General features: G+C 39.3%; 1 protein-coding gene across 1 annotated transcript in view; it reads right to left on the bottom strand.

Annotated features, from left to right (window-relative positions):
* Window positions 1–3032, bottom strand: part of WASL (Wiskott-Aldrich syndrome-like) — a 66440-nt gene extending 63408 nt beyond the window's left edge. Inside the window, exon 1 of the mRNA XM_011995945.1 lies at window positions 2570–3032. Coding sequence (XP_011851335.1) covers window positions 2570–2680 — 111 coding nt within the window. The 5' untranslated portion in view covers window positions 2681–3032. The remainder of the gene's footprint in view (window positions 1–2569) is intronic.
* Between the last annotated feature and the right edge of the window lie 14428 nt (window positions 3033–17460).

Here is a 17460-nt window from a genome sequence, read left to right as displayed (position 1 = left end):
AAGAAAACCAAATCTAGGATAGGAAGCTTAAGAAACTTATCCAAAGTGACCCCCAGTTTGAACCCATATTTGCTATTACAAAGCCAAGACATTTTCTATTGTGAAAAGTAGCCTCTTACACATCACTCTGAAGCACTGACTTATTTATCAGTTTACATGTTTCCCTTTTTAGACCTAGTAAGCTCCCTGAGGACAAATTTCAGCCCTTCTAGATTTTTGACCTCAACATTTAATCAATGCATGTTTGTTGAATGAAAGAAGATATGAAGCTCCTCCAGAGCTAAGACTGTAACTGCTTCTGTTTCATTTCTTGAATTCTTAAATAGAGCTCTGAGTACTCTTCTGCCTAACACATTTGGTCTGACCTGTAAATCTTACTGCTGGATTTATTATGAGACAATGTATTTCGGTAATGTTTTAAAAGACAAAAAAACCCTGCATAATCAGCAAAGGGAGGAAAAGATTATTTCAAAAATTAAAATATCACTCTTAACTCTCTATTAACTAGGGACTTCAAATTTTGAAATTAGTATATGCAACGACTTATCCCACAAAAGCAGGCAACTGACACAGTGTGGTTTTTAAATGACAGAAATGCAAAAGGTAAAGTTAATTAATAAAAGATGGCGTAAAGAAATTAAGCACTGAATACTGACAGCCTATTCAGCAATCCACTTACACTAACCAACGTGCAACATCATTTTTCTCCATCACAGTATTTTTCCCCATCTGCCATTTTTTGAAACCAGTAAAACTATTGGTAAGCACAGGACAATTACCATACTTGTAATGTAATGTTCTTTCTGCGTAAAGTTAATGTGTGTGGTATGTAGAACACAGTACGACTACTTCCTTTTTGATACAGGTTACACAGCTAATCTACTAAACCAACAACTGAATTTTTTTTTCATTGGAGGTAACTAACATTCAAAGTGCTGGAGATTTTCCTAAACTGAACATATGCAAACATTAGTGGTGCTTTAAGAATCTTATATTTTAATTAGTTTTTGGTGAAAAAGGCAAAGTGGTTATTCCTTTAACACCACTTTTGGAAATAAATTGGTAACAAGAAAAAAAAAACACCCTTCTAAAACAACATGATGTAGTGGAAAGTACCATGGGATAGGACTAGGCATGAGGAGTCCCGGTTTTCTGGTTCTGGTTACATCGTTAAACTGTTGTATGACTTGGGCTCACTGGATCAGTTTTCCCATTTGTTGAAAAAAGTGTGTGAATGGGGAGGGGCTTAAAGTTGTTACCCAAAATTCTCGTTTTGAGCCACTCCTCTCGTTTCATCCTTCTAATCACGAAACTCAATGTTCTCTAAGGTCTAAGTTCCGAAATTTGAAACACATCTGAAATTGAATGGAACGATTCAATCTCCAACCGGATGGCACAAGATACAAAGGGTGAACGAACTCCTACGAAGTTAACAATTAATCCAAGAACTTTCCAGAAATTGTCTAACCCTAACTTCGTAAAGAAGCAGGTGAAATCTGGTTTGGCATACCTAACATTAAAGGAGTTATAAAATGGTATTGCTCTGTTGAAATTTCCGTGTTTTCTGGATTCCAGTGGCACATACTCTGCAGGTGCTAGCAAACAAAGTGGAGAGAAAGAGACCCAGCCAGGATTTCAACAAACCACACTTCAACCCAGCACCGCAGTATGATTCCGACAAGGCCTATACCACAGAGCAGAACCTCCCCACCCCCAGAAGTGCCAGCAGCCAATGTAACGAATGCTTCCGTCAACAACACACATTCCCCTTCCCACAGCAGAACTGCTCGCTCCCAACCGGCCATCTGGGGTTGGAATTGGCCGCACAGCACCAAACTAAGAATCATTCTCGGCCCCAAAAACCAAGAACTACCAGAGATTGAGGTTTCCCTGCGCATGGCTGCGGGAAGAGCAGCACCCCCTCCCACCAATGGGGGAAAAAAATCAGTGGGAAGGAGAGTAGAAACCAGGCCTAGACAAGGTTGCTGGAGAAATAAATCTTGTTTCTCTTTAACGAAGAGCAGTAACATTTTTTTACCCTCTCTAATCTGAAGAGAGCCCAGGCTCTTGCACTCGACTTCATTCCCTCCTGGAATCCTAATGGGAGAGTGAAAACCACCTTCCTTCCCCGACCTATCCACTCCTCAAACCTGGCATTGTTAAGGTACCCCCAGATCCAGCAGGAGGAGGTGACGCGAGAGCTAGAACAAGGGCCCAGATTCTGGGACCAAGCGACTCTTGCAAGAAAATCCCCTTGTGGCCTGAGAGTAAAGTTTTAACCAGCAGCCAGGGCGCGGACCGAGACCCGGCCAGGCTGGAGGACAGGCCTGCGGAGGTGACACTCCCTTGTTCCCCAAAGCTCGGGGAGGCGGCGCCCGACCGCCACAGCCCGCACCCAGGGAGCAGGGCGAGGGCGCCGACGAGGGGCCGGGGCTGGCGGGAGGCCTGGCCGACAAGCGGGACCCTCCCCGCGCCACTCCCGCCTCCTTCCCCACTCCCACTTCCCGGCCCCCAAGTCCGGGCCCGTGAGGTAATGTCAGGGGTGGCGACGCGGTTCTTGTCCACTGACCACACATTTCTTGCCGAGGAAAGTGAAGAGGGACTCGTTCTCCTGCGGGGTGAGCAGCAGGGACCCCACGTTGGTGACCCTCCGCGGCGGCTGCTGCTGGACGGAGCTCATGGTTTCGCCGGCAGGGTTGGGAGTCCAGGGCCGTCTCCTCCCGCGAGTGGGCGAGAGCTCGTTACCCCTCTCGGTGACAGGGGCGGGGAGAAGCGGAGTCAGAGGCGCCACATCTCGCAGCTCCTCCGGAGCGCGGAGGAGGAGGAGGTCGAGGGACGCAGGCGCCGACGGCAAGCCACCTTCGGGCCGCGCTGAGAAAGGGAAGCTCCCAGCTCCCGCCCGGCCAGGATAGGGCCGGATGGTCGTTGTCCTCGCACTCTAGCGACTGCGCTAAACTCCCAACTCCTCCCCCAACCCTCCCGCAGCGGCGGCGGCGGCGGCCGCACAATCCAACATGGCAGCGGGGACGGGCGAGACCACAGGACGGAGGGCGCGGGGGAGCGCACCGGAAACGCGCGGCCGGGGCCCGGGAGGAACCCCCCCCACTCGGCGGCGGGCCTCGCCGCGCCGGCCCGAAGCCACGCCCCCTTCCGGCCGAGGCGCGGACAGCGCGGAGCTAAGTGGAATTCCGGTTGGCTCGGGTCGCAGGCTTTCAACTTCGTCCTCTGGCTTCTGGCGTCTCGGCTCGTCGGTTGGGTACCCAGACCCAGCTACTGCTGCTTGAAGAGAAGATGGGTGGAGACTCCTCGCCATCGCTGCGCCGCCGCGCCGCCGGCTTTCCTTGGGCGGACGCACACCTTTGCGAAGCGTCAGTGAGGACCCAGGGCCCGTCCTTGAAATAGCTCTTATTTCTCAGGCGCGGCAGCGTGACGCTCGCTCTGCGGGTCCGAGAGGCCTGCGATCTGAAGACTGAAAACTGGGGAAGAGGTGCTTTCCCCTATGCTCCTCGCGGGCTTCGCTAGGAGCCGCAGGTGCCTGGGATTTTCTCAAACTTTGTCCAAACTTCAACTGTGGGAGTGGAAGAACAAACAGGCCTCTCCCAGAATTGTGAAAGAGATCGCCCTGATGGATGTAACAAAAACAAATGCACTTGACTTCCACCGCCTCCCTGGCGTGTCACGTGGGCTTAATGTATGTGTCATATTTAAATTCAAAGTATTTTCTTTTAAGGGCCCTGGACACATTTTTTTTCCCCTGTATCGTGAATTGGAAAATAGCCCAGGATATTAAAAGTTATCTAAGATAACCCCCTTTGTTCTGTAAGTACTAAACGGCTTAAAATGAAATTTTGGAATCTAGAGACAATGATGCAGACTGCAGTGAGCTATCAAATATGCATGTCACTGTTCACATTAAACATTTTTGTTGCATAAATTCATGTCTGGTAATTGCTTAATTCCAATAAACAAAAAAGTTATATGTTAAACAAGACATCTATAAGAATTACACTTTGGTAAAACTGTTGGATGTTAACATCTCTGATAGCGCCAATAGAAATCTCTGATGTACTAACCAGACTGATAAACCATTATCATGCACTTTGAAAATAATTATAAAGTATTAAAATTAAAGCTGTCCTTAATGAAATAGGCTGAGCAACAATAAATTTACAAAGGAAAATAAGATTGGATAGCCTTGGGAGGTCTCACATAAAATATGGAGATTTCAAAGTTAAACTTGATTAATAATGTTAGGGTAAAAAGTGAATTAAAGCAACAGGAGTATTTATAAAATAATTAGATTTAGAAAGCATTAGTAGAAATGGAAGCCTGGAGTTGCTTCTGAATTACAGATCCAACAAAGCTAGAAGCTAAATCAGTTTGTCTTTTATCAAAACTGCAACCCCTGTAAGTTGAAAGCACAGTGACAAGAGAGAGCATTACAAATTCTTGAGAAATAGTAGAAATTAAAGCTCTTCTTCTCAAACCTGTGAGCAAGTATAGTGCCAGAAGTTTAAGATTCAGATAGACCCAAGTTGTAGTTCTTGTTATGAATCTTATAACCCAGTGGACTTTGGACAGATTACTTCTCTGCGTCTCAGTTTCCTCATCTGTAAAATGAAAATAATTTCTGTTTCATACAAGTATAGTCTAAATAGGGATAATTACACCTACTTCGAAGTTGTAAAATACAAAATTACAACTAGATAGGAGGTGTAAGTTCTAGTGTTCTGTAGCACTGTAGGATGACTGTAGTTAACAATACTATATAGTTTCAAATAGCTAGAAGGATATTGCATGTTCCCAAAACAAAGACATAATAAGTTTCTGAGATGATAGATATGCTAATTACCCTGATCTAATCACTATACGTTATGTGTATTGCAACATCACTGTGTACCCCCATAAATATGTGCAGTTATTGTCTATTAAAATTTTTTTAAACTAAAATTATAAGACATTAAAAAAAGATATCACATGTAAAGTACCTGATACATAATGATTACTCAAGTATTAGTTGTCGGCCACTGACAGTCCTTGCCTATGGTCTGTTCTGCTTTCCCTGAGCTAAGGGATCAAGACTTAATATATGTATTCTTACCTTTGTTTTAAGTCTGACTCTTCAAAAACTGTACTTCAAATTTACAATTGTACATAATTTTTCAAAAATATAGTGAAGAACTTGATAGCAGAATTTCTGATTAGGCCATATATTATGCCAAATAAGTTACAGATATCCCAGTATGCCAAAATAAAACTTTTTAAAACTGTAAATCCAGAGATAGAATCCTATTAGCTTCTAATTAATAAAAACTGAAAGATTAGCAAATTTTATGTTAGAAATACCAGCTTTTAGAACTTGTAGACCATCAAACTATTTTGAAGACAGGAAAGAGTAGTGGGAGAGGGCTGTGAGGGAAAAAAAAAAAGGCCATGTGATGATAGGTGAATGGACAGTAGCTGCCTTGAAGAATCTATCTCATTCTGAGAATCACTGAGTTCCAATCATTTCACAACCTCTTACTAGCCTAGACTATCTATTGTTTTATTGATTTTCTTTTCTTTCAGGAAATTTTATGACTTATCTAAATGCTATTTTTCTTTTACTATTTGCCCTTGTTCTGTTTTCTTTAGACTTGGAGATGGAAAATTATGACCACAGTAGACTTTTTTCCTCAGGTCCAACCTTTCTTTAATTTTCTCCAAATTTTTAATATAATCCTTTGTCCACAAAATTGCAATTTAAGTTCTTGTCTTCTACCCTCTATTGTTATTTTTGTTTTTCTCTGGGCTTTTTCCAGCTCTTGATGTGGAAAATGTAAGCATGAACATTTCACTGGAAATGTGACTTCCTTACTCATTTAAGCCTGTGAACAAGCAGTATTTGGGGATTCCCCCCTTACCCTACATAAAGGATTCTATTTTTCCATACTCATCCTGAAACCAAGCAGTACTAGCTGTTTTTGTTTCAAAAGTTTTAGCAAGTCCTTTCTTTCATTTTTGATAGCATATCCGCTGTTTGGCAGAACACAAGACATCTTTTCTGTCTGTTTTCTTTGGCAAGTTATTTCCTTATCTCAAATTCTTTTTACCCAGTTTGAGAGATTGGATTTTATCCAGGACATAAGCATTCTGTTTCCCTTCAACAGAGTATCTTGAAGTTTGTAAGCTCAGTTAAGAAGACTAGGGATTTTTATCTTAATATACATATAAAATGCATATGCTAGAAATACCAGCTTTTAGAACTTGCAGACCACCAAACTATTTTGAAGACAGGAAAGAGTAGTGGGAGAGGGCTGTGGAAAAAAAAAAAAAAAAAAAAAAAGCTTTATTAAGGTGTATATGAATATAACCAAAAAAAAAAAAGGCAATTCATACATTTCATTTCTTCCATTCGACTTTCCTTACCTCAGCTAGAATCTAATCTAGTACTTCATTTTCTTCTTTCTTTCTTTGGTATGGTCTTTTAAGGTAAAGCCCTCATTTCAACAGAAAACATTAGGGTAGCTCATTATGGAAATGAGGGCATATTTTCAGATACATTCCTGCTGTTATCCTTATGGGTACTTTGCAAGCTTCTCTTGTTGCGGTTCTTTGTTATATATATTTCTTCACAAATGTCTTTGTTTATGTACTGTTACAAGTCCTCTGAAACACCCTATTCCCCTTGCTAATGTTAATAATTTAAAATGTAGTGACACCCTTTACTGTGGGGGAATATAAAGGTGGCTGAATGCACACGGCATTCAGCAGCCATTGTAGGCATAATTGCTGCTTGGCTATGGCAGAATTGATTTATAGAGACAGAACAACAGCAAATCTGAATATTGCAAATCTGGATTTGCAGACCAAGTGCAGGGACAATGAGTGCTACTTCTCCCATTCAACCTCCACAAATGTCATGTGTTTAAAATGTTCATCTTGTAAAATATCTCTGCACATCTTTATGTAAATGTTGCATATAGCAATGCTTACAAGAATTTGTTCTAGTACATGTTATCCCAAGTTAAATGTTAATTGTTTTCTTTTTCATCAACTAAAATCTGAAAAGTAAGCTAGCACACCACTTTTTTTTTCTGCCTCTCGTTTTTAAATTCATTTTAACTACAAACCTCTTTGGGGCTTTCTTTTTTAGGAATAAACAGTTTATTTACAAATCATTCTGATTTCTTATTGAAGTTAGTGGAAAATTGAACACTTATTCATGCTACAAAATTACCAGTGATAGTTACTACCATTATATGACCTAGTCTCCAAATACCTAGTACTTACCTGTAATCAAGAAATGATTTGAAGAGCTAAGTATGTTATAGTTCCCAGGATGCTGCTTACTGGTTTTCTGGCTGCTCTTTAACTTTAATGAATATTCACTGGCTTATTATTATTCCAAGTGAGACAGGAACAACATTGATTCCTTTATTGTAATGTGCTCAAGGTCAATCTACGTTATAAATGAGTAGGCAGGTTGGATACTTCAGAAAATTTGAAGATGCCACATGTCCCCATTACCACATTGACATTATTGGGGTCAAGGATATGGTCTCTGCTACCACATAATGTTTTTAAAATCAATTATTTTTATGCAAATGATAAATGCACATAATTTAAAAAATCAAATAGTAGTACAAAACTTAAAACAGCATAAAACAGAAGTTACATTCTTGTACACTTTAACTTTATTGGATTTTCCCCCCTCAATAATTTGCTTAAATTTTCTTTCTTTTATTTCTTCTATATTAACAACTATAAAGTCCTTCCTCATATTATTTTCCACATAATCAAGTGTATCAGGAATCTATTAGACTCACTAATTTTAATCAGAGACCTGTCTCCCAAAGCCATCCATCATCCCATGTTAATCTGTACTGTTGCAACACGGCTATTGTCTGGAATTTTGTTGAGTTACTATCCTGGGATTTCCCTTTATCTTTCTATGTTAGACCCTCTGTTTCTTGGAATCTATGTCATCCATCTTGATGTACTCCCTTGTTTTGATAGTGTATATCCTTTAGTGGCTTCCTAAGAAAAAGTGAATAGGTAGTAAAATTTTGAGACCTTGCATATCTGATAGTTTTATTCTAATCTCACCCTTGATTAGTTTAACAAGGTAGAAAATTTCAGGTTGAATACCAGTTTTCTTCAGAATTTGAAGGTGTTATTTTATTGATTTCGAACTTTCAACATTGCTGTCGAAATCTGAAGTTATTCTAATTCTGATCTTTTGTATGTGACTCTTTATGACCTCTAAAGGTTTTTAGAATCTTCTGTTTGTTTATGGAATTCTGAAAGTTGATGATGTACCATAGTGGAATACTTTTACATTTATTGTACTGGGTATTCCAAAGGCCCTTTTTTATCCAAAAACTCATGTACTTTAGTGCTAGAAACTCTTCTTTTGTTATTTTCATATTTTTCTTCCCCTTAATTTTTTTTCTTTTCTCTTTCTGTAATGCCTGTTGGTCAAATGTCAGATTTCCGTACTCACTCTATACAATTAAGAACTATACCCAAGTTTCACTGTGGAACTACTCCAGTGAGTCCTTGACTGTTGTCATCTCTGGGCAGAGATACTATGAATTTACTGCTAACATTGGGAATTGGAAACTAGAATCTCTTCTGAGATTCTAAAAGCTAGGTGTTTCTGCTGCCACCCTTGCTGCCCTATGCCACATGCTTCTTCACTTTATGTGTTTTCAAATCATAGTTGCCCATGGGTGTGTCTGATTAGGGAAAGGTCACATACCTGTACCCTAGCTGCAAAAGAGCTGTACATTGCAGGCTCAATGTTAAGGATCTGCAGATTCATAAGGTCAGAAATTCCATGAACACAGAAAAGGTATTCAAAAGGTACTCAGCAGCTAGTGAATTCAACTGGGGACAGTTGAAACTTCAGGACATTTGATGACTGGGAAGAGGGACTTTGTTTAAAAAAAAGCAATAATATGAAATATTAATGCTTTCCAATTTTATCAAGATGATAGCATTTTTGTGTACTGAATTACATGCATATTACATATATAATAAAATTGTAAAACTCTGTATCTAGGAAGTAAGCAGTATTTATTGACTTTTGCCTCTATACAAAGCCTTTAATAAGAACTAACATTATTTTTTCCCCCACATTAACTAGGTTGTTTGTCCTTAGAAAGTTGGTAATGGTTGAATGGGTTAGTACTATATGTTCATACACGTTGATGTCATTTATCTATAAATAGTTATTTAGCTGATTCATTAAAGAAAATTGAAGTAAGTCATTTTGATATAATAAATTGTCAAAGTCAGTGATATACAGGCTTTTCATTTGTAAATTATAATTACTTTTAAAATGTTTGTCTCCTACATTAGCCTCAAAGCTCTCTAAGAGCTGGTATCATGTCTTATTCATCTTTGTATCTTTAGTCTTAACATTGAACCTATGCATTATTCAACGTATATTTGTTGATCAAATGACCACCTTTGATTCAAATAAAAATATATGAATTTTTTTTATCAGGTACAAAGAATCTGAGATCAAATAAAGAGAAACTACAGTCTTGCCCAAACTCTTCCACACAGTACTAAGCATGTGGTATTCTGAGAGCACCTGGAGAGAAAACATGATACATAAGAAATTGCACACAACCTAATGGGAGCAGGAGCAGGGCTTGTGACAACAGCAATAGAAAGGAATGACCTCCACTTGATATGACCCAGCAACCTAATTCAAGTACAAAGGATAAAGTGATTTTTTTTTTTTCCTCCTGAGTGAGCTCAGGTGTCGAGGGGCCTAGTCTGAGAAAAGAAATGTGTGTCATATTTTAGAAATTTTTGGGAATAATAGTTTTTCGCATGATGTGATTGCAAAAACAGTAAGTCAAGGCTTGACTTGGTCTTAGAAAGCAACTCTGGAAGCATATGGAAGCAAGCTCAGTATCCAAGAGCTTTGGAAACTGAAGTGAAAATGACCAGGACAAAAAGTAGGCAGGCATCCCAATGGACTAGGGGAGACTGACCAGCAGTTCTCATAGCAGTATTAGCATCATCTGGGAACGTGTTAGAAATGCACATTCTCAGGCCCCACTCTCAGGCTCCACTGAACCTGAAACTCTGGGGATAGGACTCATCAGTCTATGTTTTAACAAGCCCTCCTGGTGATTCCAATAAGTAGACCTTCAAGACGACTTCCAGGGGATGAAATTTACCACCCCCACCAGCCACCTTCCACCCTTTCCCAAGCATATAAGGCTTATGGCATTACACAAACTATGTTTGAATCATATTCTTTTGAGGGGACGGAACTGGTAATGAACCACTTGGATTTATTCTCGTCAGTTTAAGACCTAGATAGTATGATAGAGTCTGTAGGTAGAATGTCTTCATTCTTCACATCTGGCAAAACAGCCACAAGGGCAAGCAGATATTTATTTATCACCCATAGTTTTTCTAATCTGAGTTCTGATAGTAACTAGCCATGTAATCTTAGTAAAATCACTCAACTTCAGCATGTTTCTCCTTACTCATTTGTAAAATGAAACGAATGACTTAACGATTGCTAAGGTCCTTTTCAGCTCAAAATTATATAATCAATCCCATGTTTTTTGGATTTAAAAAAAAATCTTGCATTTTAAAAAGCAATGGGTAAAAGGCAGTGCATAGGGGAATATAAACAATTTCATGTTTTTTCACTATTACAAATCCTTTTTTGGTGGTATGAAAATGAATATATAAGCCTTATCATAAGCCTACTCCATTGAAAGAGGGGTTGGTAAGAATACAAACCCCTGAACATAAAAATCCTGCTTTTAGTTACCTCAGAGCAGGAAGGAAGGGTAATTAGTGACTATGGTTTCATGAAATTATTGATCTAATATTTGTCATTTATATTCAAAACTGGATTGTATAATACTTGATAGTTGTTACATCAATCATGATTCTCAGTTCCCCGTGGCTGGAAGTTAGTAGTATTCATTGATTTTTTTTGTTTTGTTTTTTAATAGAGGAAGAAACACATTGAACAAGCAAATGACTTAGAGTCGATGGTCACATTACAATAAGTTCCTCATTCCTAGTTTAGGAGTCATGCAGCTCAATATCTTTACTTAGAATCAGTTTAAAAATTAAATTACATATTCGCTTTCTCACATTCAATTTTTTCCTCCTTTTAGGAAGATATAAGAGAATATTGGCACTTTTCTTTCACCTTGATCCTCTTGATACTGAAGCTATTGTGTGTTTATGATATGTTCTGTTAGATTGGGACTTTGAACTGATAAAAGAGGAAAGCTCTAACAAGCATCAGGGCTGACTTGGTATGTTGACTCAGTTCCCACATAATGATGGTATCTATATGCATGCACATTATAATGTTCTGACACACAGAAGGAAAATGTGTTACCCTGTCTCAATTTCCTGTTTTAATGCAAGTCCATACAACATCCCAATCTTCCTCAGGCTCTCCAAGCAACCTTGGATTTATTGTGTCATAAGGGACAATTCACAGATTGCCTCACCTCAGCCTGACCTTACTAGAGAGTCTTCTTTTGCTCTCAGTTCCATTGAGAGATAGCAGCATTGTGATCATTGGACAGTGTGATTGAAACAAGGCACTCAAAACTGTGCCTTATTGTCATTATCATCCAGAGATGCCCACCAAGCCTTGTTCTTGCTGGAAAGGCACGAAAGGAATAGCAACATGTCCTTCATTTTGAGGGACATATTTTTACATGCCTCAGAATAACAGGCCCCCAGAAACATCCGTGAGGTATCAGGCTCCTATATTTCATGGTATTTATATCCCCCAGCATTCGTTTATGTGACCAAGGACATAGTGTACTTGCAAATTCCTGCTCTAGAGGTCATTTCAGCATGATGTTATTTTGCACAATGAGCTAGTCTGATATCAAATGGAATAGGAAGATGGTCTAGGATAATTGACCTCTGCTTAAAAAATGAGTTGACCTGTGAGGCTCACAATATCCTTCCCATAAATTCCCTTTTGCATTAGCTAGCCTGGGTCAGATTCTGTTATTTACAAAAACTCTAGGTGATTCTAAACTGGAAACCTTAGGTATTCTAAAACTTGTACCAGGAAGGTGGTTACAGGCAACAGATCTTTCAGAAAACTGGGTCATTTGGCACTGTTTACTTGGCTATACTGAGGCAAGAGGTGGTGAAACCCTCATTCATATTCCAAGATGGGAAACTAGCATCAGACAACTGAGAATTACATTACTGCCTCTAATTATTAGGACCTAGAAAATTCTGAGGTTCTAGAAAGATGTATGGCCAGGATCAGCAAACTATACTCTACCTATCCTGTTGCCTGTTTTTGTAAATAGAGCTTTTTGGGGGGACACAGCCATGCTCATTCTTTTAGCATTGTCTATGACCACTTTCATGCTACAACAGCAGAGTTGAGTAGTTGTACCAGAAACCTTATGACCTGCAAAGCCTCAAATGTTTATTATCTGGCCATTTACAGAAAAAGTTTGCTAACCCTTGCTTTAGGTAACTGCATAGTTTTTGCCATCGAATAATATAAGAGTGAGGAATTTAAGAATTGTGAGATAGCATTAGATAAATTAACCAGTAAGAATAAGTGAATGTTACCTCTGAGGATAACCTGCTACAGGGATATTTTATGATAATTCTGGAAAAAAAATATATCCTTGATAGTTATAGGACTGAGATAGCCAAAAGTGAAACCCATGATTTGATCCAGGGTTGCTAAACTAATAATTTATTAATTAAAGTATCTTAAATACGTTGTAATGAGATAGGAGATGACCATGAAAATAATTTATAACAAAGACATACAGTCTATCTTTGTGTAAATTTCTTACAAGAATCATTAAACTTAGGATAAAAAAACAAAACAGACAACTGTTCAAGTGTGCTTGAACTTGTTTAAAAAACAATCATTAAAGTTAGGATGAAAAAAACAAAACAGACAACTGTTCAAGTGTGCTGATCTTTCCAGTGACAACAAATCACTGTTAGTAGATATCTTTGAAAAAAAGAAAAAGGAAGTACACATTTACTATATTGCTTCAATATTTTTAACCATAGTGAGAAAGAAACTACTTTTCAAAAGAAACTTACATTGCCAAAAGCATGTTTTGAAAACAGTCATTTGGAATCTTGTCGATCATTATGTGACTTTAAAGTTCAAAATGATAAAACACGTCACTTGTAAAAACATATTTCTAAACTTAAAAACAATCTTTACACCTGTTTAAAATTTTTCGAAGTAAAAAAGTTTTGGTGTTTTCTTATTTGCTAAAAATATGGAAATGAAATACTTCTCAGTTTGCAAGAAAATTACTAGCAAAATTTTAACGAATTTATAACAGGTGAATACAATTGAAAAACATAAGTATTGTGCTTAAATAAGCAAACCCTTGTATATTTCTCCCAGGTGGGTGTACCTTCATGTTTTTTGTAAAGTGTCCTTTTCAGTAATGGCCACTCAAATATAGTATAGATAAAATTCACCTTTTAGAAAAACCTTTGGATTCCATGTCAAAAAGTGTTAAGCCAAATTTTCAAAAATTATGGAGCATATTCAATCACATTATGTGCATTAAAAACTATTTTCTTAATATTTTAGGGCAAGCAAACAATTGTCTTGTTTGTTTTACTATTACTTTATTGGCCGTTTTACAGAAACTTATTTTGTATCATTGATGTTCTTTATGGTTTTCAGTTTTCTATTTCTTTGATCTGTGATCATTAAATATGATGCTAGATGCCATTTATTAAATTGAGGAAGTTCTTTTCTATTCCATCTTCCTGAGAAGTGTTCCTCATAAATTTTGTCAAATGCTTTCAGTGTTTGTATTAAATAAACTCATATTTTGTCTCCTGTTTAGTCTGTTGATACAGTGAATTACACTGATTTTTATTTTTATTTTTATTATACTTTAAATTCTGGGATACATGTGCAGAATGTTCAGGTTTGTTACATAGGTATACATGTGCTGTGGTGGTTTGCTACACCCATCAACCCGTTGTCTACATTAGGTATTTCTCTTAATGCTATCCCTCCCCTTCCCCCCCACTGCCCCCAACAGGCCCTAGTGTGTGATGTTCCCCTCCCTGTGTCCATATGTTCTCATTGTTCAACTCCCCACTTATGAGTGAGAACATGCGGTGTTTGGTTTTCTGTTCCTGGAATTACACTGATTTTTAAATGTTGAAACAGGCTTGCATTCCTGGGATAAACCCCAGTTGATCATGATATATTATCCCTTTTTAAATATTGCTTAATTCCATTTGTTGATAATCTGTTAAGGGTTTTTGTGCCTATAAAATATTGGTCTAAGAGGATAGATCTCCTCTTCCAGTTCTACCAGCTGAAGGACTTTTCTGATGCTGATTTCGTAGATTTCCAAGTAATTCCAATTCCTCTGTGCCCTGATTCTAAACACTGTTATTTCATGTTGAGCTCCTTTATAGTGACCACTGTTAAGATCATCATCTCCCCCAATGCTAAGATCTGCTTTCTGAACCAGAACTTTCCCATAGTGCCTGAAGCTGCACATGACACCAGTTCCTGTTCATTCCCAGCAGTGAATTGATTTTCAGTTATTTCCCAGATGCTCATAGTGTTCTCTATCCTACTGTAGTTAGCACTCTCTCAACGTGGAATTCAGTAATTCTTTGATGGTCTCGGAATTCTTCAAGTGGCAATAAAGGTAACTCAAGCACCCATTAGGTCTGGCATCTCTGTACTCACTGAGTGAAGCACTTTGCTCTTCCTAAGGCCTTCTGCTTTGCTGCGCTCTACGTTTCCCTGTTTCCTTTTGCTCCAACAGTGATTCTCGTCTATATACATGGTTTTGTTTTCTCCATTGGCTCTTTCTGGTCATTGTAGAAGTATGTTCAGATATCTCTCAAATTAAAATAAAAACTACCTTCATTAAAACAATCAATTTAAATAAATAAATAAATAAATACCCTGAGTGTTACTAATTCGTGTCTTTCCTCTTCACAGCCAAGATTCTGAAAAGAGTAACCTATACTTATTGTCTACATTTTTTCCTTTCTCTTTCACTTATCAAGTAATGTGAGCTCATTTCCACCCCCAATATTTTAATGACTAAAGTTGCCAATGACTTAGTAACTACTAAACACCCGAAAACATTGAAAGCTTTAGTTGTGTGACATTTGTGTCCCATAACTAAATGTGAATCGGACATTTTCTTCTCTGCAAGCTCTCTACCATCAATCAATATGGTGTCTATCTGTCCCATGTTGGATGTCTCTATCCCGCTTATATGATCACTCATTTGCCTTTCTCTATGGCTCTGCATCTTAAATATTAATTCCACCAAGAGCTCTATCATTTTGCCTCATTTATTTGGCCTTGAATACAGCAGGGGTCCCCAGAAAATTTAGCGAATAGGTGAATTTTAATTTTCTTTCTCTCTTTTTATGTATTTATTTATTTATTTATTTTTTGAGACGGAGTCTGGTTCTGTTGTCCAGGCTGGAGTGCAGTGAGGCAATCTTGGCTCACTGCCAGCTCCACCTCCCGGGTTCATGCCATTCTCCTGCCTCAGCCTCCTGAGGGACTACAGGCGCCCGCCACCACGCCCAGCTAATTTTTTTGTATTTTTAGTGGAGACAGGGTTTCTCCGTGTTAGCCAGGATGGTCTCGATCTCCTGACTCATGATCAGCCCACCTCGGCCTCCAAAAGTGCTGGGATTACAGGCATGAGCCACCGCGCCCAGCCAGGTGAATTTGGATTTTCTAATCCGATTCATCAGAATAATATAAGGTAGCATTACCGAGCACTTACTACATGCCTAACACCATGTTGAATGCTTTAGATACACTTCCATTTAATTCTTTAGTGGTTTGTAAGAGATATTATTAACAGCACGTTTCAGATTTAGGAAACTTATACAAGGTCAATGAGAGAGCCAACTCCAATCTGAGTCTTTTGACAGCAGAGCCTATGTCCTTAACAGTGACACTATTAATGTCGATAGCTTTTATTGCCCTCTTTGTGATTCCCAAATATTTATCCAAACCTCTCATCTGAGGCCTGGAACTATAGCTACAACTGGTAATTTCCTCAAAGTCATTGTGTACACATCTGTACTCATGATCTTTGTTCCAAATCTTTTCTGTTTCCTATCTTAGTGATTAATACCACCACACTCTCTTTTCCAATTAGAAACCTCAAAACCCATCTTGTTCTCCTACTGCTCACATTGTTCCTGCCTTCTAATCTTCAGTCGCCACCTCCCATCAATTTTACCTCCTATTGGCCCTCCACCACCACTTCCTTTTCATCTCTTCTGCCTGTGCCCTAAATCAAGCATCCTTCACCACCTCACTTCTCTCCCTGGTTTTATTCTCACAATTCATCCAGCACATCATTGCTAGCATGCAAGTGAGAATCTGATCATGTTACTCTCTCTCCTAAAAATTATTCAGAGGCTCCTCATTGTTTGTAATATAAGATTTGAGTTCCTTACCATGACATGTAAGGCCCTTTAATGTCTCTTCCTTCCAACAGCCTAAGCCTCATCCTCTGGTAGCTTCTCCTCCCACCTCCAACCCCTCACTCAAACTTTATACTCTGTCAGTACTTGTAGTTCCCTGAACAGGCCACACTTTTCTGACACTTTATTCCCTCTCCTTGGAATGTCTTCTCTCCTGTTTCCCCAAGTTTGTCTGTCAGGCAAGCTTTCCTTCAATTAATTAGTTTGTTGTTGTTTTTTGAGACAGAGGTTCACTCCAATGCCCAGGCTGGAATGCAATGGTGAGATCATGGCTCATGCAGCCTTGACCTCTTTGGGCTCAGGTGATGTTCCCACCTCAGCCTCCTGAGTAGCTGGGACTACAGGTGTGCATCACCATGCCTGGCTAATTATTTGTAGAGACAGGATCTCACTGTGTTGCCCAGGCTAGTCTTGCACCCCCAGGCTCAAGCAGTCCTCACACCTGAGCCTCCTAGTGCTGTGATTATATGGGTGAGCCATCGTGCCTGGCCTCCTTCAATGTTTATGTCAGGTGTTTACCATCTTGAGACGCCTTCTCTGAATTTCCTGGGTGAGTCATCCCTTGTTCCTCCATGCCCACGTTGCAACTTGCATCTAATCCCCTCACAGCTTAAAATGAATTGAACTTATTTGTACTTATCTGTCCCCTCATTTGACTCTAAGGAGATGGATCCTGACATTTACAAGTATATGTCCCCGTATATGTGTATTTTTCATGAAGATGATCCTCCACTGCCTAGCACAGAGTCTGGGGGTCTCAATAAGAATTTGTTGGCCGGGCGCGGTGGCTCAAGCCTGTAATCCCAGCACTTTGGGAGGCCGAGACGGGTGGATCACGAGGTCAGGAGATCGAGACCATCCTAGCACGGTGAAAACCCATCTCTACTAAAATACAAAAAAAAATTAGCCGGGCGTGGTGGCGGGCGCCTGTAGTCCCAGCTACTTGGGAGGCTGAGGCAGGAGAAT

The sequence above is a fragment of the Mandrillus leucophaeus genome, unplaced genomic scaffold, assembly GCF_000951045.1.
Source record: "Mandrillus leucophaeus isolate KB7577 unplaced genomic scaffold, Mleu.le_1.0 Scaffold5, whole genome shotgun sequence".
NCBI classification, from domain to species: Eukaryota; Metazoa; Chordata; class Mammalia; order Primates; family Cercopithecidae; genus Mandrillus; species Mandrillus leucophaeus.
The sequence above is the reverse complement of the archived record's forward strand: the minus strand, read 5'-3'. Positions and strand labels throughout refer to the sequence as shown.